General features: G+C 54.6%; 1 protein-coding gene across 2 annotated transcripts in view; it reads left to right on the forward strand.

The window, feature by feature from the left end:
- The window catches only part of Dlgap2 (DLG associated protein 2), a 255,830-nt gene that overhangs the window by 172,533 nt on the left and 59,692 nt on the right, over positions 1-23,605 (forward strand). For both annotated transcript variants that reach the window (XM_047551363.1, XM_047551362.1), the window contains one exon: positions 10,935-11,146. In XM_047551363.1, the coding sequence (XP_047407319.1) occupies positions 10,935-11,146 (212 nt within the window). The remainder of the gene's footprint in view (positions 1-10,934; positions 11,147-23,605) is intronic.

A 23,605-nucleotide genomic window follows, 5' to 3' on the forward strand; every position in this document is an offset into this window, starting at 1 on the left:
TGGTTTTCTTCCCTTGGAGGGTCTCCACCCTTCTGCAATGTCCCTCACGTGGTTTCCTTCCTTGGAGGGTCTCCACCCTTCTGCAATGTCCCTCACGTGGTTTCCTTCCCTTGGAGGGTCTCCACCATTCTGCAATGTCAGACTGCCAGCTGCTTTACTCAGGTGGAGCCGGGGCAGCAGATCTTTGATCCTTGGGTTTTGATTTCACCCATCTCACCACTCTAACTCTTGTCTCCTTGGTGTGTGAGGCCTTCCTCCTGTGTCCTTGGTCGGTGTGTGAGGCCTTCCTCCTGTGTCCTTGGTTGGTGTGTGAGGCCTTCCTCCTGTGTCCTTGGTCGGTGTGTGAGGCCTTCCTCCTGTGTCCTTGGTGTGTGAGTCCTTCCTCCTGTGTCCTTGGTCGGTGTGTGAGGCCTTCCTCCTGTGTCCTTGGTTGGTGTGTGAGGACTTCCTCCTGTGTCCTTGGTTGGTGTGTGAGGTCTTCTCCTATGTCCTTGGTTGGTGTGTGAGGCCTTCCTCCTGTGTCCTTGGTCGGTGTGTGAGGCCTTCCTCCTGTGTCCTTGGTGTGTGAGGCCTTCCTCCTGTGTCCTTGGTTGGTGTGTGAGTCCTTCCTCCTGTGTCCTTGGTCGGTGTGTGAGGACTTCCTCCTGTGTCCTTGGTTGGTGTGTGAGGCCTTCCTCCTGTGTCCTTGGTCGGTGTGTGAGGCCTTCCTCCTGTGTCCTTGGTTGGTGTGTGAGGACTTCCTCCTGTGTCCTTGGTCGGTGTGTGAGGCCTTCCTCCTGTGTCCTTGGTTGGTGTGTGAGGACTTCCTCCTGTGTCCTTGGTTGGTGTGTGAGGTCTTCTCCTATGTCCTTGGTTGGCGTGTGAGGCCTTCCTCCTGTGTCCTTGGTTGGTGTGTGAGGCCTTCCTCCTGTGTCCTTGGTGTGTGAGGCCTTCCTTCTGTGTCCTTGGTCGGTGTGTGAGGTCTTCCTCCTGTGTCCTTGGTGTGTGAGTCCTTCCTCCTGTGTCCTTGGTCGGTGTGTGAGGCCTTCCTCCTGTGTCCTTGGTTGGTGTGTGAGGTCTTCTCCTATGTCCTTGGTTGGTGTGTGAGGCCTTCCTCCTGTGTCCTTGGTTGGTGTGTGAGGCCTTCCTCCTGTGTCCTTGGTGTGTGAGGCCTTCCTCCTGTGTCCTTGGTCGGTGTGTGAGGCCTTCCTCCTGTGTCCTTGGTGTGTGAGTCCTTCCTCCTGTGTCCTTGGTTGGTGTGTGAGGCCTTCCTCCTGTGTCCTTGGTGTGTGAGTCCTTCCTCCTGTGTCCTTGGTCGGTGTGTGAGGCCTTCCTCCTGTGTCCTTGGTTGGTGTGTGAGGCCTTCCTCCTGTGTCCTTGGTCGGTGTGTGAGGCCTTCCTCCTGTGTCCTTGGTTGGTGTGTGAGGACTTCCTCCTGTGTCCTTGGTTGGTGTGTGAGGCCTTCCTCCTGTGTCCTTGGTTGGTGTGTGAGGACTTCCTCCTGTGTCCTTGGTTGGTGTGTGAGGACTTCCTCCTGTGTCCTTGGTTGGTGTGTGAGGTCTTCTCCTATGTCCTTGGTTGGTGTGTGAGGCCTTCCTCCTGTGTCCTTGGTTGGTGTGTGAGGCCTTCCTCCTGTGTCCTTGGTGTGTGAGGCCTTCCTCCTGTGTCCTTGGTCGGTGTGTGAGGCCTTCCTCCTGTGTCCTTGGTGTGTGAGTCCTTCCTCCTGTGTCCTTGGTCGGTGTGTGAGGCCTTCCTCCTGTGTCCTTGGTGTGTGAGGCCTTCCTCCTGTGACCTTGGTGTGTGAGGCCTTCCTCCTGTGTCCTTGGTTGGTGTGTGAGGTCTTCTCCTATGTCCTTGGTTGGTGTGTGAGGCCTTCCTCCTGTGTCCTTGGTCGGTGTGTGAGGCCTTCCTCCTGTGTCCTTGGTGTGTGAGGCCTTCCTCCTGTGTCCTTGGTTGGTGTGTGAGTCCTTCCTCCTGTGTCCTTGGTCGGTGTGTGAGGACTTCCTCCTGTGTCCTTGGTTGGTGTGTGAGGCCTTCCTCCTGTGTCCTTGGTCGGTGTGTGAGGCCTTCCTCCTGTGTCCTTGGTTGGTGTGTGAGGCCTTCCTCCTGTGTCCTTGGTCGGTGTGTGAGGCCTTCCTCCTGTGTCCTTGGTTGGTGTGTGAGGACTTCCTCCTGTGTCCTTGGTTGGTGTGTGAGGTCTTCTCCTATGTCCTTGGTTGGCGTGTGAGGCCTTCCTCCTGTGTCCTTGGTTGGTGTGTGAGGCCTTCCTCCTGTGTCCTTGGTGTGTGAGGCCTTCCTTCTGTGTCCTTGGTCGGTGTGTGAGGTCTTCCTCCTGTGTCCTTGGTGTGTGAGTCCTTCCTCCTGTGTCCTTGGTCGGTGTGTGAGGCCTTCCTCCTGTGTCCTTGGTTGGTGTGTGAGGTCTTCTCCTATGTCCTTGGTTGGTGTGTGAGGCCTTCCTCCTGTGTCCTTGGTTGGTGTGTGAGGCCTTCCTCCTGTGTCCTTGGTGTGTGAGGCCTTCCTCCTGTGTCCTTGGTCGGTGTGTGAGGCCTTCCTCCTGTGTCCTTGGTGTGTGAGTCCTTCCTCCTGTGTCCTTGGTTGGTGTGTGAGGCCTTCCTCCTGTGTCCTTGGTGTGTGAGTCCTTCCTCCTGTGTCCTTGGTCGGTGTGTGAGGCCTTCCTCCTGTGTCCTTGGTTGGTGTGTGAGGCCTTCCTCCTGTGTCCTTGGTCGGTGTGTGAGGCCTTCCTCCTGTGTCCTTGGTTGGTGTGTGAGGACTTCCTCCTGTGTCCTTGGTTGGTGTGTGAGGCCTTCCTCCTGTGTCCTTGGTTGGTGTGTGAGGACTTCCTCCTGTGTCCTTGGTTGGTGTGTGAGGACTTCCTCCTGTGTCCTTGGTTGGTGTGTGAGGTCTTCTCCTATGTCCTTGGTTGGTGTGTGAGGCCTTCCTCCTGTGTCCTTGGTTGGTGTGTGAGGCCTTCCTCCTGTGTCCTTGGTGTGTGAGGCCTTCCTCCTGTGTCCTTGGTCGGTGTGTGAGGCCTTCCTCCTGTGTCCTTGGTGTGTGAGTCCTTCCTCCTGTGTCCTTGGTCGGTGTGTGAGGCCTTCCTCCTGTGTCCTTGGTGTGTGAGGCCTTCCTCCTGTGACCTTGGTGTGTGAGGCCTTCCTCCTGTGTCCTTGGTTGGTGTGTGAGGTCTTCTCCTATGTCCTTGGTTGGTGTGTGAGTCCTTCCTCCTGTGTCCTTGGTGTGTGAGGACTTCCTCCTGTGTCCTTGGTTGGTGTGTGAGGACTTCCTCCTGTGTCCTTGGTGTGTGAGTCCTTCCTCCTGTGTCCTTGGTGTGTGAGTCCTTCCTCCTGTGTCCTTGGTTGGTGTGTGAGGCACTCATTCTGTCCTGTAGTTTGCTCCTTCCTTTGCTCTCATCCTCCTCTCTTGTTCATTGATGTGACTTGATTCCTCCTCCTCTATGCCTCTTCTCTTCCAGTAGGTTTACACTCTCACACTGTCACGATGACCATTCTGGTCCCTTCTAGATGTGGATCCCCTCATGCATTCCGTAAGGTGTTGACTTCCTGGTTTTGCTTATTTGAAAAGACTTTGTTTCTCTTTTACTTCTGAAGACCCTCTCTGCTGGGTGTAGTGTTTTTGGTTGGCATTTATTTTTCTTTTTGTGATGTTGACTATTTCACCCCATCCTCTCCTGGCCTATAAGTTTCCTGTGGAGAAATCAGCAGTTAGTGATGGTTTTCTTAATAAGATTCACGCTTTCCTCTTGCTGTTTTTAGAACTATCTCTTTGTGTTTTGATTTTGACAGTGTGACTGTACTGCAACACATCAAGAACTTTTCCTTGGGGGAATGAGGGGTATCCAAACTCCCTTGTGTTCTTTCAGACACCTGGATCTGAGTGTCCACATCTTGCCCCAAATTTGGGAGCTTTTTTAACTATTATTTTGCTAAATATGTTTTTTATGCCTTTTTCCTCCTCATCTCCTTCTCCCATAATTTAAATATAAGTTTACTTCATGGCATTCCAAAGTCTTGCAGACTTTCTTCATTTTATGTATGTATGTATTTATTTATTTTTTTATGTACTTAGTTATTCTGTCTGACTGGGTTATTTCAAAACACCTGTCTTCCAGTTCAGAAATTCTTATTTCTGCTTCATGTGGTCTACTGTTAAGGCTCTCAACTACATTTTTATTTCATTTACTGAGTTTGTTAACTCTAAGATTCCTGTTTGGCTCTTGTTAAATTACCTATAAATCTTTGCTTGATTCCTCGTTCTACTTTCTTTGAATTTTCTGTCTCTATTCTTTTGCATATCACTGAGTTGTCCATAGAATCATGATTTTGAATTCTTTTTCAGGCAATTCATTCATTTCCTTTTCTTAAGTTCTCCTTGGATAGTCACTCTGGTCCTTTGGAGCCACATCTTACCTGACTTTTTCATGCTTCTTGTGTCCCTTTATTGATGTTGACTCATCTGGCAGGTCTGTTCTCTGCCAGTTTCGTAGGTTGGCTTTCACAGTAAGTTTCTCCTGGAAATGTGTCCTGGGGTGTCAGTTGAGTACGCTTGTTGGCTTTGATCTGATGGACACGGAAGGATGGACTCTGCAGACTTCTTCAGCCTTGATGGATGGCGCTGGCCTGAGGGCTGGGGAAGGAGGGCCCATCCTGTGGCTCACAGTGAATGGCATACTCATGCCCCAGTGGGGAAAGGGCACCACCGTCTCTGGGCTGTGTGGGTGTGGGCTCTCCCCAGGAAGCCTGTCTATTTCAGTCTTTATTGATCAGCTCAGTAAACAAGATGTGGCTTGTAGAAGGCACAGATCATGTCCTTGTCACTGTGTCAGCTCCTCTTCTGGCCAGGGTCTAACATATCAATAAAGATCTCCACAGGCACCAGGGGAGGGTAAGGGGGCCTGGCCCTGGCCTCCCAGGATGCCGTCTGTTCAGGAAGATCAGAGACGGCTTATAAGGCATGTCGACTCCAGAGAGCTAAACGCTCCCCTCAGATTCTGGAGGCAGAGGGGTGAGAAGCATGAGCCTCCAGTCACGTTCCCAGCCGAGTTCCTGGCGCACGCGCCATGGAGTAGGAAGTCGCCTGCTGCCTGCGCCAGGGGAGGCAGGGCTTCTGTCCCAAGGCTCTGGCCCCAACTCTGGCCACCGTGTGTCCCAGAACTTGGGCTGTGGCCACTCCTCACTCACCGCTGCAGGGAGACCCTTTCCTAGCACAGCATCAGGGTGAGGCAAGCAGAGAGGACCAGAGAGCAGGGCATGCGGGACAGATGTGCTAAGACCTGGTCCACACGGACTCCGGTGTGGAGGCCAACAGGCCCAGAGAGGCCTGCCCGTGAGCGGGAAGGGACTCGGCACCGTGAAGGGCCCCACAGGGCAGCACCAGGGCCGCAGGAGAAGAGGTACGGGGGTGGGCACGAGCCTACTGTGGCTTCCCCAGCAGGGACTGGGCGAGCCCGTTGGCTGGGGTTGCAGGCTCTGGGCGGCAGCACAGCGATCCCGCAGACCCCATGGGGAGAGGCGGCTGTCCCTGCGGGGCTGGGGGTGTCTGCTTGTGTGCTTCGCCTAGGAACTGACCAGCCCTGCGAGGGGCCGTCCCTCCAGGGCAGCGAGGTCAGCACTCAGGCCTGTCGGGGCCACGAGAGGAGGACAGGCCACATGCAGCAGTGTGGCCTGAAAGCAGCTGGGTTCCCCTGGCGGACGCGTCGGCCCGGCTTGGAGCACACGCGAGCCTGGCGACCAGCTTGACTTGGGTGGAGCCTGGAGCTCACCTGGAACTGTCCTAGGCTCTGCCGCACTCCAGGCACCGCCAGGGCGGTCTCCGCCTTCTGCTCCAGGAAAGGGCTCCAGAAGCCCAGCCGTCCTCTCCCTGCCTGCCCACAGCGCCCTCCTTCTATCTGGCCACACTGGCCCGCGGCTTCCCAGTGGTGAGCTGCCGCCGATGGGAACTGCAAGCTCCTGCCCCGGGGCCGCTGGTCCTGCGCTCAGCCGGTCCTGCTCCAAGCTAGAGACGCACCTCTCAACCGGTGCTCTGAGGACAGTGGCCTCACGCGGGCCAACAATGCCCCAGGAGCCACTCAGACAGGGACAGGAGTTGAGAGAGGCGTGGAGTCAGACAGAGGGCGGGGGAGACAGACACAGAGAGGAGGGGAGGCAGGCGGCTGGGCCAGGAAAGGACGTAGCCAAGGAAGCTGACAGAGTCCAGAAGCCTGAGCGCTGCCCCGCAGGGTGGCCTGACCGTCACCCAGGAAGACTCGGCGCCCCACGTCCCAGGCCCAGCGTATCGAGGAAGTTCAGGCAGAGGCTCTGGCACCGAGTGTGGAGGTAAACAGGAGGACTCAGGCTGCCTTCAGAGACGGCCTCCAGCTCCACGGGCGGCCCGGGGGCCTCCACCCTCTCCAGACACCCGGCCTCACTCTGCCCACTGCCTGCAGCTGCCTCCACTCCTCTGAGCCCACCCTGCTCGCCCTCCACCTGCAGCCGCCCAGCCCGGCTGGAAGACCTTCCCACGAGAAGGTTCCAGGCTGCAGCAGGGCTCCTGCCTCTGTGAGGCTTGTGTCCTGTCGCACGGCTTGCCTGGCTGACCAGGGCTCTCACTTGTCAGACCAAGTGCGCCTTCACAGCAAGTACGCACCACGTCCCTGCTGTCCCAACTGCAGCTGCGCGGCCAGCTGCACACTCACCGTTTGGAAAAGCAGTACATGGCCTGAACTCTAGCATACTGTGAAAGTACGAACGTAACTTTATTTTTGATGCTGGGGATGGAACTGGGGCCTCACGCCTGCTAGGCGGGTGTGCACCACCAGAGCACATCCCAGGTCGGAGGGTGTGCACCACCAGGCACATCCCAGGTCGGAAGGTGACTTTTAACTAAACAGATTTCATATAAAAATGTCCGGGCGCAGCAGCAGTCTACAAGACGGCCTCCGGACACCTTGCTCCTGGGTAAGGGATCTCTGGAATCCAAGAGCCGCAGGTCACACCTGGAGGGGCTTCGATGCAACCCAAACGCAGAGGCTCCGCCAACCCCAGGGTACATGTGGAAATGGTAACAGCTCCCGGCAAAGTGCCAAGGAAGCCGAGCTCGCTCTCCCCTTGATCTACATGGCGGCTCGGTGCCTGAAAACAGGTCATCGATCACGGAGCCTGCAAAACACGAGCGGAGCCTGAGCGCTCCCGCAGCCCAGGCTCCAGGCGGGGGCTGCGGATGGGAGAGCTGAGCAGAACCACTCGGGACGCGCTCCTGACCTTCAGGTGAACCGTTTCCTGGCTTCCCAGAAACCAGTCTCAACGGACCCCCTGCAGTCATGAGAACCTCCCCACAGTACTGCGGGGACGACGTGTCCCCCAATGGATGCCGAGAGGACCACGGCTCCAGAGGGCGCCACTCAGGCTGTTGCCATCTGCTGTGAAAGTCTGGCCAGCAGGAGCTCACTGCCTGACTCTGGGGTCAGTGGCTGGTGCACGTGAAATGCACGCCTCACACACGCGCGCACACACGCACAGAGCGGTGAAGGCAGGAGGACGTCTCCGGGGGAACACAGCTTGGTCTCAACTCCTCAGCAGAACGTGACCATAGATCCCAGCCCCTAGGCCTTGCCTCTTGGGAGGAAGGACGGACATTTTAACTGCAGCAGGAACATCCGTCAACACGCACTGATGTCCACCTTCAGAAATGCCCCTCTTTGGGAAGCTTGGCGGCAGCTCCGAGCGTCCACGGCCGGGCCTGCGGGGCTGGAACTGGCCTGGAGAGGAAGTGTCGACTTGCTGGTGGGAGCGAGGAGAGCCCTGGCCGCTCCGTGCCTTGGGCTCCAGGCTTTGTCCAACACTATGGCTTCCCAGGGAAGTTCACCCACTGAGCACAGTGGCCTTTAGGGTCGGTCTTCTGTGCTTCTCAGGGTCGGAGACACGTGCCTTGGAGTCGGCGTTCGGTACTTGAATTCATACCCTGAAACTGACGCTGGTTTACACTCTTCCTGTATTGAGTTTTTTCTGTCAAAGGCTGTGAAGTTGGCTTCCTAAATCAGACACAGAAACATACAAGCTGGCCTCAATTTGTTAATTTGCAGGCTGCTGAAAAAATCTTTACCTTGTTTTTATGGAAACATGTTTTAGATTCACAAGAAAATTCCATGAACCTGCCAAAGTGAAGCTCATCCTTGCTGACGTCCGCCTCTTCCCGTCTGCCCTTCCAGCCCAGCCTCCTGGAACGTTCTCCCGGGACCTGAGCGGCGTGCCTTTCCTGGCCACCCTGCCCGTGGCCCCGCCACCCGGGTGCCCCACGTGCCCTTGGCCCTTATCACACCCAATCCCTTATTTTATGAGCACGTCCTCCACTGAGATGTGATTTCTCCAAGGACCATGACTTTTCTTAAATTGATAATAAGGTGTTTTTTTTTTAATCACAAAGGTAATCTATGACTCAATTAAAAATGTGGAAAATATAAGTAGAAAGAAAAGTAACTGAGAAGCACCTGGCTGTGCCCCGGACACGCTGCTGCCCGCACCTCACTGCTCTGTTCATGTCCTGCAGGCCTGTCCACTTACACCCAGTGTCTCCTCCAAGAGTTCCCATGTTGGAGATTGAATCCCAGATCCACGGTGGCAGTATTTGAGGTGGGGCCCTGGGGCTGACTGGATCTTGAGGCCATGCTGACCTGCCCAGCAGAGCCCTCCCCACATCAGCAGAGGCTGGCAGCTCACTCTTGACGTGCCAGTGCTCAGAACCATAAACCAAGTACCTTTCTATTCTTTATAAGCTACCTAGCCTCTGGTACTTAGTTATAAACACAGAAAATGGACCAAGACACCTTATTGCAAGCATCTTTCCCATAGCTGAATGTTCTGTGATTCTGACGTCCACATAGTCTCCAGGGTATGGTCGTGAAAAGTATTTCTGGCCATCCCTAGCATAAGATGTCACCCCTGTTTCTCCCTCACCCTGACAAACGACTTACTGATGATGCCTGGCACTCAGTCTTCCTGTCCTGGGATGCCCTGGCAGAACTCAAGCTGCTGGTCAAGGGTGAGCCATCGGGTCCTCTGATACATGCCTCAGAGTTTGCACTGCCGTCCCCTGCCCGGTGCGGGAGGTGTGGAACTGCTGTTCGCCTGCCTCCTCTCCTTCCTGGCACTGGTCTTGGTGATCGAAGGCTGACTTTTGGTAAGGACACGCAGACTGTCCCTGCCCAGGGAGTGCATGATGGACAAATGGTCACTCGCCACTCATCTTTCTTCCGGTGCAAGGCATGCTGCTGTCGGGAACTGGCTCCTCTGCCCGGCCAAGGTTCTGCAGGGGACGTTGACACACACGTTCTTGATCACCGATGTCTTGCTGGACGGGCGCTCTGGGTGCCACGGGCTTTGGTCTTACTCTGTGGGTGACCTCAGCAGCTCTGCCACGAGACCAGTGCGCCGCTAGCTTTGACGCCAGGTCCCTGGGTCTCACGTTGCCCTTCAGCGTGGCCCATGTTCTTGTCACCCCTGTGTGGAGAGCTCAGGTCAAGACTGCAGAGCCACCCAGCCGGGTGGGGACTGCAGCACCTGCCCCGCCTCGCCGTGCCCTGGGATGCAGGACTTGGACTTCGCCAAGGTGGGCAGAGCGGAAACCGATGGCCACCCTGCTGAGCCCCCTCCTCGGCCCCAGGTCTGGGCCTGCCAGTGCCACACACTGCAGCAGAGTCGCTGTGGTGTCCGTGTTTCCCGGCCGACTCGGGTGCTGCCTCAGATAGGAGCCACCCACGCCACTCTTCCCTGCCACATGCACAAGTGGCAAGCAGAGTGCCCGCCCGGGGCTGCAGGCGCGGACGGCATCGGGGTGCAGGCGGGCCCTCATCCCCGTCCCTGGGCTCCCGATTGGCTCTACCTGGAAGACGCCAGCCCTGCCGAGGCAACACCCAGCACGCTCTCCAGGTACGAACACCTGGCGCTTCCGGCTGAGAGGCCGGCCCCTGACACCGCCCACCCTGCCTCCTGGAAGCGCGAGGCCTGCAGCCCCCGGGCTGTGTCAGGCTGGACTGTCGCCAGACCCTGGTCAGGACACCTACGAACCTAAACATGTCATGGGGAGAACGCCTGCTCTGAAGACTGGGCGCGGTCTCCTCGCTGGCCTCCTCCTTCCACGGCACCCAGCTGCCTCCCCCAGCAGAGGACGCACTCTGCAGGCCCTGGAGGCCAAGCCTCTGCAACATCTGTGGGTTCTGCTGTCAAAGTGAGCTTGGCCTCCGAGTCTTCATCAGAGCCCCTGAGCTGCTGGAACCGCTGCCATGCTGGAAGCTCGGCTTGCTCCGGCACCTTCTGTTTGCCACAAGAGGGGATGCCACGTCCCCCGTGCCACAGAGGGCGGAGGCTCAGCCCTGGCCTGCTCTCAAACCAGGGCAGTGGGAGGCCTGGCTGTCTTCTTCAGGGGCCTCGTGCCCTGCGCAGCCCCCACAGCCTGCGCTGGGCGAGCTGCCGTGGGGGCCCTTGTGCGAGGGCGAGGGTCTCGCATAGATGGTGTCACTGGACTTCTAGAGTGAAGCGTCCCCCGCGCTAGCCTGCACCAAGGGGAAATGGACACTAACGCCGGCACTTTCTTCTCCTCCTCCTTTTACTCTTTCATTTCTTCTATTTTTATTTTCAGTTTTCTCAAGTTTCAATTTCCTTTTGCACCAGAAGGAAATAAATCTAAATGTTAGCGATGGTTTTTTTGTAGCTTCTGCTTTCCTAACATTTTCTCACTTTTCCCATAGTGTTTATCTCTGTTTTATAAAGGGAAGAAAACCAGTCGTTTCCTATTAATATCCTCTCGGGGCTGGGCGACGGCTCTAAGAAGCTTCTGTCTCTGTGCATCTACCCGCCCGTGGTAACTGGCCGCCCGCCGCTGTCTTCAAGGGCTGCAGCGACTGCTGCCTCCGCACAGAGCACAGCGCCACACGCCACGCCTGACGCGCCGTCTCTGCTCTCTCCTAGGTGCCTCAGGACGAGTGGGGAGGCTACCCGTCCAGCGGCAAGGAGGAGGAGATCCCCTGCCGCAGGATGAGGAGCGGCAGCTACATCAAAGCCATGGGCGACGAGGACAGCGGAGAGTCAGACTCCAGCCCCAAAACGTCCCCGACAGTGGCCCTGCGACCAGAGCCCCTGCTGAAGTCCATCGGACAGAGACCACTCGGAGACCACCAAACGTAAGGAAGGCCCGGCTCTGCTCCGAGCTCGCTGGGGGCTAGCTGCCATCAGCTTGAACTTGAGCTGAGAATGTTCAAACCATGCTTTTGGTTTCCAGCCCTCTGTTTAAAGATGGCCAGTCTGTAATTGCTTGTTATGTAGTTACCAGGGACAGAGGCGCGGGTGGCTTCTGTGTCCTGACTTTAGATCAGTGGGTGCATGGTACCTTTCGGATCCTTCTGGTGACTTTCTTGGGAGGACGGTGTGTCTGAGTGTGGGTGTGCGCAGCTGCGAGTGGCTCCCGGCAGGAAGGCCAGTGCTCAGGTGTCTTCAGGAGGCACTCTGGTGGCACGTAGGAGAGGGGTGACCTAGCTTTACACACAGGGCCGTGTGCCCTGTGCCTTTGTCCAAAGACACAGCGTTGATGAACTCAGCTATTCGGGCAATCACCCACTCACGTGGACTGTGAAAGACCATGGGTGCTCCCAGGAGGGCGGTGTGGAGTGCAGCCAGCCTGCACACGCAGGCACCAAGGACCGTGGTGTCTTCCGGGCTTCCCTCCACGGCTGCCACGCTCCTGCACCACTAGAAAGCAGCAGCTACAGCCTCTTCTCAGGGCTTCACAGTGTTGCCTACAGAGTCCTCCTTATGGTGTGCAAGTGGGGCAGGGAAGTTCTAGACCAAGGTGTCCCCCACGTGTGTGCCTGCCCCCCACCCTGCCCCCTGCCTGGCACTAGCAGCAATGATTTCCTCCAGTGAATCCAATAACTCATGGACATTAGCTTGCAGAATGGAACATAAAAGTTCTTGGTCAGTCTCGCCTGAACCTCTTCTGCAGACGCCTGCAGCCCAGGGACTCCTGCGGGAGCATCCCCATGTCTTGGAGAACAGACAGACTCAGGGCCGTCATGCCTGTCCCTGTGGGCCTCTGCACAGGGCCTCTGAGGAACTGTTAGTGCAAATGAGCATGCCTACAGCCACAGCAAGGCCAGGCATAGCAATCGACAGATGAAACTTAAATTTTCCAGTAAACTACATAAGCCATCTTTATCCTAGAGTTTATTTTATACTCAAACACTGTTTTCACAGTTTTAAGCAACACTGGTAAGTCTAAACTTGTATTTTAAATATAATTAGAAATAAGTGGACCCAAGGGCACCTTGATTGCTATCCCCGCTTCCACACCAGAGAACTGCCCAGCAGGAGCCCATCAACAAGACCTCCTTGGAGGCAGGGCCGTCCAAATGGTGAGCGCAGGAATGCATGTCTGCTTGTCTCTGGAGGTCTTCCTTCTCCTCCTGGTGTGCCCGAGTGGCTCCCCGCCCGCCCAGTTCAGGGGCAGAGGCGAGGTCAGGCTGGAGTCAGGGGCAGTGCCTTAGCTGCCCTGACAGGCGGGCTCACATCCTGTCCAGCGGCCCCTTGCCCAGGGAAGCCTCCGGCTTTTCACACACAGCCCCTGTCACCAGCCCCCTGTGACATGAACTGGGCAGCCGGGGCCTATAGCTGTGTTGCCAGCTCTGGACCATGTCACGAGGAGCCTCTATGGCTGCTGCTGATCTGCTCTCAGAGGCTGGCCTCCCAGCGCTCTTCCAGAGTGACCGCAGGGAACGGCCCGCCCTCCACGGCGCAGAACCAGCCACTCCTGGATGACGTGACATGCGCTCCTGTTGTTGTTCACGGGCACCTCCATGTCTGCCTTTCTTTGCTCTCCAAAACAGTGCACAGTGACAGGAAGCAGCAGAAACAAAAGCTGGAAGAGAAGAAAACTACAGAACCCATGGCCTTAGAAACGGAGTTGTGCATGCAACTCCACTTAACAAGAGGTCAGTCAGTGGACTTGAGCTGGGTGCACAGAAATCACCAAATGGGGCTTGAAGAGAAAGACGTGGAGTTGAAAAGCAGAAATGAAAATCCAAGAGCTGTGGGAAGCCTCAAGTATCCAACACATACGATGGAATCCCAGGAGGGAAGAGAGAGGAAGAGATGGACAGACAGACATCCAAAACACAACAGCCGACAACTTCCAAAAACAATGAAACTTACAGGCACAGATAATCTCAAGAAAGATGAATACCAGAAACAAAACGAATTTAATAAACCCACATTTACACATCACATTCAAAATACCAGAAATGAAGGACAAAGAGCAAATCTTAAAAAAAAAAAAAAAGCAGATACCCGGATTGGCTCCATAGTTTAGCTATTGTGAATCGAGCTGCTATAAACATTGATGTGGCTGCGTTACTGTAGTGTGTTGATCTTAAGTCCTTTGGGTATAGGCCAAGGAGTGGGATAGCTGGGTCAAATGGTGGGTCCATTCCAAGTTTTCTGAGGAATCTCCATACTGTTTTCCAGAGTGACTGCACCAATCTGCAGTCCCACCAGCAATGTATGAGTGAACCTTTCCCCCACGTCCTCTCCAACACCTATTGTTGCTTGTATTCTTGATAATCGCCCTTCTGACTGGGGTGAGATGGAATCTTTGAGTAGTTTTGATTTATATTTCTCTAATTGCTAGAGATGTTGAGCATTTTTTCATGTATTTGTTGATCAGTTGTAGATCTTCTTCTGTGAAGTGTCTCCTCAGTTCCTTAGCCCATTTATTGATTGGGTTATTTGTTGTTTTGGTGTTTTATATATATATATCTTTATATATCCCGGAGATGAATACTTTATCTGAGGTGCATGTGGTGAAGATTTTCTCCCAGTCCATAGACTCTCTCTTCACATTATTGATTGTTTCTTTTGCTGAGAACAAGCTTTTTAGTTTGAATCCATCCCATTTATTGATTCTTGATTTTACTTCTTGCACTTTAGGGGTCTTGTTAAGGAAGTCAGGTCCTAGGCTGACATGGTGAAGATTTGGACCACTTTTTCTTGTAGTAGGTGCAGTGTCTCTGTTCTAGTGCCTAAAACCCAAAGACCAAATGTTTTCTCTGCTATGTGAATGCTAATTCACAATAAGGAGGGGGGATAGGGAAGAATAGAGTTGTCTTATCATCAGGAAGAGGGGAGTGAAGGGAGGGGAAGGGGTGTTGGGGCAGGAAGGACAGTAGAATGAGACAGACATCGTTACCTCATGTCCATATATGACTGCATGACCCATGTTATCCTATAATATGCAAAATCAGAAAAATGAGATTACACTCCATTTATGAATGATCTATCAAAATGTATAAATGCATTCCACTGTCATATACAACTAACAGAACAAATTTTAAAATTAAAAAAAAAAAAAAACAGAGGAAAACTACAGATATATTGTACCTGGAGTTGAACAGGATTCATGGCAGACTGTTTCGGCCAGAGGGCAGTGACATGGGGGTCTCTAAAGGTTAGAGAAAAGTCTAGTCAAATTCTGGACCTAGAGAAAGTATCTTCATCAATTAAAGTGAATAAAGACATGAAAGAAAGGAAGAGAAAAGGAAAGGAAAGAAAAGGAAGGAAAGAAAAGAAGAGAAAATTAAAGAAAGAAAAGGGCGGCTGGTCGACAGAAGCCTGTGCCCCTGGACCCCAGCGAGCGCCGCAGACCTTGGGACCTGCGCGGAGAAGCGCTGCCGTGGCCTTGCTGGGAGCCGTGTGCCCGTACTGGCCGGAATTCGCAGAGCTCTGGGGAAGCTGAGAGAGCAGGGCTCGGACGCTGCACCAGAGCAGGCAAGCTGCAAGGCAGAGGGGGTGCAGGGAGAGGCGGGCGGGCGGCCTCCGGGCGAGGAGAGCCCAGCCTGACTCCTCCCGTGGGCGGAGCCACTCCAGGCACCTTGCAGGCCTGGGCCCTGGCCAGGTGGGGTGGCCGGGGTGTAAGGAGCGACGCTGCCTTGGTCCGGGAGCGCGGCCCGCGATGCTGGCCTGCTTCTGCGCTCCCTGCCCCAGGAAGCTTCCCCAAGCAGAAGGGCGAGGTCTTGAGCGGGTGACGGCTGCCACCTCCTAGGCCTGCGCCCCGCCAGAGGCCATGACCGCCTGTGGCACGAGGGGCCCGCTGACCTGGGAGTGGCCAACGCCAGCATCCTCCAGGGCCTTCCAAGGCAGCCAGGCGGTGGGAGCCCTCGGAGGAGTCCACGCCCCTGGCTTTCCTGACACGGCTCCCCTCCACCCGGCTCTCCAGGCCTCCTGCGCCCCGGCCCTCGCCCCCTCCCCTGTAGCCCGCCTGCCTCCAGCCCCAGGCCGTCCCCTCCACTCTGCTCTCTGGCCAGCCACAGTCTGAGGGTTCTGTGGCCACCTGATCTGACTCCTGACCACTGGACATTGCGTCCCTCGTGTCCCCAACCTCGAGTCTGCACTCTGACCCGCTGGACGGCTCGCAGCCGCTGAACGCAGCCTCAGCAGGCCTCGCTCTTCCCTCCACCGGGGCCGGGGATCACGGCATTCCAGAGCCTCCCCTGACCCGGGTCCCCTGCGTCCGTTCCCCTGCTTGCCCAGCCACAGGCTCTGCTTCCCCAAAGGTCTGCACCCACTTCTGGGTCCCCGCGCTGTACCCTCTCTGCCCTGGGTCCTGTGTGTCCACACACGCTGGGTGAATGAACGAGACCCACATCTTGTGACTGGCACAACAGGGGTCACTGCCAGCCAGCCTGCCCGTGAACTGCTGTTGAGGACGCCTGGAAAGAAGCCCCTCTGAGCCACTGAGAGAACCACCCGTGAACTCGTGGGGGGCAGCGTGTAAGGCTGCTCCCCCTCTGCGCGAGTCCTGGTGGGGCCAGCTGCTGGCCTCGGGGGCATTCAGCCCTTCGTGAGCAGTTTTCAGTGCATGGAGAGCCATGTGCTCCCCGGGGGAGGCTTCCTCTTTCAGTCTCACGGCACCTGTGGGTGGACGGCTTCCCGATCTGTGACTTCAGTTGGAGGAAACCAGGGCGGATTCTCAGTGCCAGGCTGTGTGGGAGTTTGTGCAGCTCCGAGCCCAGCCTCCGAGCCCAGGTGGAGCAGGCCTCTCTGCGGGCGCCTGTCTGCTCGGGAGGCTGTCCCTCCAGGTCGCTGACCACAGGCACCTGCCTGCCTGCCGGCAGGTGGCCTACTCTGCGCTGCTGTCTCCTGGGTGCTCCAAGCCCCTCGCCACACACCTCTGCCTTGCTTTCCACCTGATTTTGTTCTTTGTTTTATGCACACTAACTCTAGTCCTATTCTAGTATTTGTCCTTTCATCCTGACAGTCGTAAAGTCTAATCAAAAATGAAGAGCAGAGTAAGTGGAGACTGCAGTACGGCTCCACGGTGGGCATGCGGAGGAGGCCTGGAGCCCTGGTTCCATCCACAGCACAAGAGGAGAAGGAGGCTCCTGGACTCAGGCCTTTGCTGGTCAGTAAACACATGTCAGGGCCACAGCCCTGGACGGCAGTGGGCACTGCCACGGACTGCCCCACGCTGTGTGTGACGCACACTGAAGACCCATGATCTGCAGAAGAGGGGTCTTCTTTTCAACACTGGTGCCATGCAGCTGGGAACTGATGTGCAGCGTGGCAGCTGCTCCATGTGAGAACCCTGGTGTGCGCCTGGGAACCCGGTGCCCAGGGCCCTGCACCAGCCGGGCATCTCTGCAGCGCATAGCCCCTCGCAGCTCACGAGCGACAAAGCCAACGCATTACGAGACTCACCTTTAAAGGGCCAGATTTGTGACACTCAGCAAGGGCCTCACACAAAGGCGACGGCATCAAGTAGGACAGTGGCCTGCCTCTGGCATCCCCTGCCCAGGAGCACCCACGGCAGAGGGCTGGCTCCACACTGCCCGCATGGCCACATGCACATGAAACACGCATTTCGAGCAAGCCGGGACCATGCTGCGCTGCCGGGACTTCTTCTTTTCACTCTTCTGTTAGTGTTCTGCTGCAATCCTGAAAAACCACACAAGCTTCGCAGCTCGGAGAGAGGCAGGTTTCTCCTCAGAAAGCCCCACCGTGCTCAGTCCAGTGGGGTCTTGCCAACTGAAACCCAAGTGTCCACGTCTACATGTCTTCTGGGCTTTGGGTGGGGAGTTGTCTGTGGCCATGGTGGGATCAGGGTCCTGTGTCCTTGCAGATCGTTAGCTGAGGTTAGCACTCGGTTCTAGATGCCACTCTTGGCTGGTGGTTCCTGCCTGTGTCTTCAAAGCCAGCGGCAGAGGCGTGCAGTCCCTCTGATTTTACAGACCTCTCCTGGCCCCTCTCTGTGCTCCTCCCTGGCTCTTGCTGCCTTCCTCATCTGCTACCAGGGTCCTGAGTTCAGGCACACCTGGTGCTCCTTCTACCCCAGGGTGCACTGAGACTCACCCTCAGCTCCATCACAGACTTCACGGGCTCTTGCCAAGTAACCTAAGATACTGCAGGTGTGACACCAGGGCTCGAGGGACCCCACCAGGGCTTGAGGTCCTAGGGGCCCCAGCAGGTTTGTAGGTCCAGCACCTGCTGACCCTAGGTCAATGAGTGGTGAGCTATCATTGATACTCTGTTAATTTGGGAGGAACTGCCACTGTGTTTTCATTATTGTACAGTGTTGCCAGGAGGTACTTCTTTGTGAATGTGCAGAACTACTTACTGCTGGGATGTTTCCTCTTTTGGCAAGATCGTAGCAGAATTCTCCCAGGGCACAGCTGCCTGGGAATCTTATATGTTCATCAATACAGTGAAGAAAAACTGACCAGAATGGAAGTAATTTCAGATGTTTGAATGGGTTCAACAGGGCCCTTAATCCATCCATAGTGGACCTCCCTATCCTGAGGGAGAGGAGAAGGTCTGCTCTGAGTCTGGCCCGTTGCCCAATTCACCGAAAACCTAACAGGATGCTGTCCTAGAAAACCATGTCTAAGAATGCACAGGTCTCCTAGCTGTAGACAGCACAACCTTGCTCAGAATAGTGGTCCCTTTGCAGAAACGCAGGGCCACATCGTCCATCAGTAGAACACCCACCGTGGGAGAATGTCCTGGGGAAATCCTTACTGATTTGCTTCTCAGGGAAGATAACTTTGGCTGTAGGGGTCTGTCAACCTTGGGACATTGTCTTGAGAAAGGAAAATGCCAATCAAGGGCGAGGCAGGAGGGTCAGGAGGTCCACGTTGCAGAATGACTCGGTTGATGGACCTCCTCCTGCTGTTTTCCTGCTTTCTGATTTACCCATTTCCGCTTTCATCATTAGTGCTTCCTTAGATCTATTTTTTCGCTTCATTCTTCAGTCGAATACTTACTTAGTAATGAAAATGTTTAAGACTCTGCATGTTCCTAAGAGTGTACCTTAGCTACATCACATGCATGTTGGTCTGTGATCTTTATAATCACTTCCTAGATATCCTGCAATTTTGATTTTGGTTTACCCTTGGACTCAAGGCTTGAATGAATTAAAGGAGGAAGAGGTAGCCACTATTAATCATTTTTTCCTTTAAATACTTTCATAAATTTTTATGTTTAAAACTTTTAAATGTTGTCCAGTTTTTCTTTTCAGGCCTTACTTTTGGTAGAAATTCTATTTGGAGTCAAAAGTAAGATACCATCGGGTTTTTTTTTTTTTTTTTTTTTTTCAGTTTTTTCTAACTTCCGATTCTCTGAGCTCAGTTTTCAACGTTTCAGTTTTCATTCATGATGACACAGGTTCCTAGGAAACTGCCGACTGTCTGCCGACCGTCTGCAGTGGGCCTGCTGTGTTCAGGGTCCACCTGGCTATGCACTCCTATGCAGTGACCAAGGGCCAGAGACAAAGCTCCGATGTCATAGTGTACAAAGAAATTCACATTTGAACAGTGAGGAGCATTCAGAGTGACCGTTCCTCAGACAGGACTCACTCCCTTTAAGTTTATGGACTTGGAAATGTCTAGCACAACCAGTGCAGTGAGACAGGCCTGTGATCTCAGCAACCTGGGAGGCTGAGGCAGGAGGACTGCAAATTCAATGTCAGCCTCAGCAACTTAGTGAGACCTTGTCTCAAACTATAAATAAGAAGGGCTGGGGATGTAGCTTAATGATAAAGTGTCCTGGGTTTAATCCCTGGTACAAAAAAAGTAGTTGCAGCAAAGATTTACCAGTGAAATACTTCCGTACAAAGCCATGCAAGGCTTCCTGCTAATGAATCTTCAACAGCTATTGAGGACTGACCTTCAAAGAAGGCCCTGAGTAAAAAGAATAGCACAAGAGAGACAAATCTGTATGTTTGTGGCACAGGTAAGTAAAATTAAACCTCACAGTAGAAGCAGCAGTGAATTTTTCTAAATAGGTCATGTCATATGTTATTCTCTCAAATGGCAAAGACAAAATCTTCTACGGAATTCATTATCTTCTTCAATGCATTTTGGCTAATTATGAGTTCATTTTTAATTTATCCAATAAAGAAGAATGTATTAAAGACTGAGTATATAAATCATCAAGTAAATAAACTAATAAAGAACTGCACAGATTGTTTGGAACTTAGCTAGGAGGCTAAACCTAAATACAGTTAATTTGAAATTACTAAAGACGTCTTTGCCCAGCTTTAAAAGGTGATTTTAATGATGACTTTGATTTTTGAAATAACCATTTGTTTTTAATAAAAATGTTTTTAAATTCTTGTCCATTGAGCAATTGGTTAAAAACATGTGTCCATCCTACTCATAGGCCTTAAGGAAATAGTTCGGAATAAAACCAGAGGCCAGCAGGAGGCGCTGGGGGATCTCAGTCCCCGTTGTCTGTAGTAGACTCAGATGACCATCTGTCATTGGCCCCAACGCAGACCGGCCTAGCGTGGAGCAGGGCTGCCTCGTGGACTTTAGAACTGTCTCTGTGCGGAGCCCCACCCCGTCAGGGTGTCCACGACACAGCGGGAAGCTGCGGGTGAGAGGCGCAGAGGGACCTGCCGCCCGCCTTCCTGAGTGTGGTGGAGACTCATCCCTTTGCACACTCACCTCCGTAAGCTGTGCTGCCGCCCTGGGCACCGGACCCGGAGTGGACCCGTCCCAGAGCCAGGGTGGAGCCGAGGGCACCGCTGCTGGCAGCTGCGGGGAGCCGGGAGTCCACACGGGACGGGGACCGGCACACCAGTGGCCCTGAGACGGAGGGTCTGGTGGTATGCAGTGGGGCCCCTGGGGCTGACGGCCAGCGAGGGCTGGACTGTGCCGGCGCTGGACCAGCTGGACGCCATCCTTCCCCAGTGGGCGGAGGAGAGCTCAGAACACTGAGGTGCCCGTCGCCCTGTGAGTCGGTGGTGGCCTCACCGTGACATAGCACCGTGGTGGCCCTGCTGTGCCACAGCAGAGGGACCGTGGCACTGTGTGCACTGCACAGGGCTCGCGGGCCCCAGGGTGTGCGCAGGTTCTGATGCACCGGCTCAGACGCCGCCTCCCTTGAGGCCCTCGGCGGTTTGAAGGCAGCCGCCCACACGGGGTCATCTGCTCCACCCACGTCGACCACTTAGAGGTCATCTCTGCCACGACACTGCCATGGGGACACCGACGCTGGAGTTCGGTGCCTTGTCCCAGGCAAACCAACACGTAAAACAGCACACGCAACGGGACTCGAATGCCCGGAGGCACAAAGCGCCAACGCCAGGTCTCCCGATGGGCCTGTAGCTGGGTTTTTCTTTTAACTATCCTCTGGATTTTCTACCAAAGGCACGTCTGTGTTTGTGGGGGAAGATCCTGAGTGCTAGCTCCTGCTCCTTAGTGCCCTGTGGCCTGCCTGTGTCCCCATGGTCACTCTGCCCGTGGAGTGTGTCCCCTGTGCTGTGGTCACCGCAGCGACAGGCTCAGGCTCAGGCCCTGGCTCAGCGATTCTGCTGCCCTCAGCTCTGGGCTCTGAACACGTGTGACAAGGCACAGAGGCAGTGCCATGCCTGGTCCCCGGCGGTGACCCGCCACCTTTCCTGCAGCTCTGTCCACTGCAGATGCAAGGCTTTCTGTCCACCTCTCCCGGCTCCCCACCGCCTCCTCCAGCCAAAGGGCAGCGCGCACTTGCCTCTCACCTCCGCTGTAGCTGTCGCCAGCTGACCCCCGGGGGCTCCGGGTCTGAGTGTGGTGTGCTCGTCCTGCTTTGGGGCGTGGGCTTCGGGGTCATGCCGGCTCAGCGCTCGCAGCTTCCCACAGCCGGGTGGGGGGCTCCTTCCTCAGGGAGCACTCAGACTGCCTCACACGCGGCCCGTGCCATGAAGCACTGCAACAGTGACAACAAGATGACGGCAGGAAGCCCTGAGCCCTCCCCCAAACACTCCAGTTCATCAAGAACTTGTGTTCTAACCCCTGGGTGTGTGGGAAAATCCCCTTTGTGAGAGAAATCTAGAATCTCATTGAACGTCACCCACACCCCAAGCAAACATGAAACCAGACCCAGAAAACGGTAGGGGATGCTCACCTGAATCCCTGCCCTCACACAGAGCTATGTGATTGGGAGAGGTCCCTCGCTCCCACCTCGGGGGAGGGAGGGAAGGTGCTAGAAGTGCACTTAGCACCCCAGCTTTTCCCTAATGCTCCCCAAGGTCTGACCTTCCTACGAGTCTTGGAGCTCAGAATGATCTGGCGTAGTCCAGGTCCGGTGCCTGGGGAATATGGACACCATGACTTGGGATGGTGCACATGTCCTGGTCCCTGCTCAACAGAGCGAGCAGGCAGGAATCCCCACCCTCACTTCCCCTGGGAAGGAAGGTGTGATCATGCTCCTGATGCCCCAGACCTTCCAGGGTTGCCTTAAAACTGGGGTCTCTGCCAGTTGCGGAGCTGTGGTGGTGCAGTGCATCCAGCCGCCTGGGGACAGAGATGATGGTTTGGACTGGTAGGTGCCATGGCTCTGCCCCTGGCTTGGAGAGAGCCAGCAGGCAAAACCAGGGCTGCTGCTTGTCTCCGGAAAGGAAGGTGGGTGAGGCCCTGGGAGTGCCTGGCAGGGATGATCGTGTGGGAGGCCAGCTGGGAACCCTGGGAGAGGTGCCTGCTTTCTCCACTTGCAGACAGCAGCCCAGCGGGTCAAAGGAGAGGGGAAGCCAGAAAAGATGCTCCAGACAGAGGAACAAGATCGATCTCAGGAGCCAACGCTAATGAAGGGAGTTACACAACTCGACAGAGATCAAAAAAGCGCTTAGCAAGGTCAGGAGAAAAATGCGTGAACAACACAAGAGTGTCAACAAAGCAATGCAACATACAGAAAAGCACCAAACAAATCATGAAAAACTCGTGAGTCGACTGAGAGACAGAGTCCACAGCAGACCAGGCCACGCAGGAGGGACGTCCATGAACACAAAGGGAGCCATAGGGAATAATCCAACCAGAGGAGCAAAGAGACAAGCAAGAGAACCAGTGAAGAACCTGAGGACATCTGAGGCACCACCAGGCAGAGCCTACCACAAGTTACGGCGTCTCAGAAGAAAGGAGAAGGAAGGACTGGAAGGCGCATTCAGAAGAACCATGCCGAAAACTTCCCAGCGTTTTCCAAGGCAGAGAAGCTCAAGGGACACCAAATAAGATAGAACCGAAGGAGCGCACACCAAGACGCGCTGTGGAAAAACTGTTGGCAGCAGAGAATCCTGGAAGCAGCAAGAGAAGAGCCAACCTTCTTGACCTGTCTCGTGCGAGGGAAACTTTTGCTCCATTAAGACTGTCAGTGGGTTTTTGGACAGAAATCTTACAGGGCAGGAGGGAACATGATAATATAGCTAAAGTGCTGAAACAAAAATGGCAACAAAGATACTATACACAGCGAAACTATGTCTCAAAAATGTGAGACAGACAGATTGTCCCAGATGGACCAACACTGGGGCAGCCCCTCACCGCCAGACCCTGACCATGGGAACTGTGAAGGCACAGAGAACCCAAGTACCTGCAGTGTGCAACTAAAGGTACCGTGCAATGTGTGCACATCGCTTTAATTCTAGTAGCAAATTTAGGAAACATAAGTCTTCTATAACCAAAAACATACTGAAAATAAATAAGACTGGGGATGTGGCTCAGCGGTAAAGCACCTGCCTGGCATGCCTGAGGCCCTGGTGTTGATCCCCAGCACCATAAAAATAAATTAAATAAATCAATGTTATAAAATAAAATGCACAATATGAATACTTGTAGATTGTGGCAAGAGTAACAAAATGAGAGGGGGAAACGGAGGGTAGAGTTTTGGCACATTCGAATTAAGTTGTTTTCCACGCAAAATGGGCTACAATGACTTTGAGGTTTGTTTTGTTGTTTTGTTGTGGTGATTGAACCCAGGGCTTGCATGTGCTAGGTAAGCACTTTACCACTGAGCTACATCCCAGCCCATAAACTATGAACTAATCCCCCATGCATCCACACAAACAAACACCTATCTGCGTCACACAAGAGAAAAAGGAAGGAACCGAGGCATAACAGTTTTTGAAGACTGGTGAGGCATAATGAAAGCAAGATGGAAGGCCGACAGGAGGACTGTGGGACTGGCAGAAGGCAGTAGAACGGCACCAGCAAGCCCTTCCCCAGCTCCTCTGAATGTAAAAGGTCACACTCCCCATCGAAGGACAAAGCACCTGAACAGGTGGAAAACACAGGAGCAAGGCCCAACTGTGTGCTGTCAGCAAGAAACTTGCCATGGGCTTGAGGACA

The sequence above is a fragment of the Sciurus carolinensis genome, chromosome 4, assembly GCF_902686445.1.
Source record: "Sciurus carolinensis chromosome 4, mSciCar1.2, whole genome shotgun sequence".
Taxonomy (NCBI): domain Eukaryota; kingdom Metazoa; phylum Chordata; class Mammalia; order Rodentia; family Sciuridae; genus Sciurus; species Sciurus carolinensis.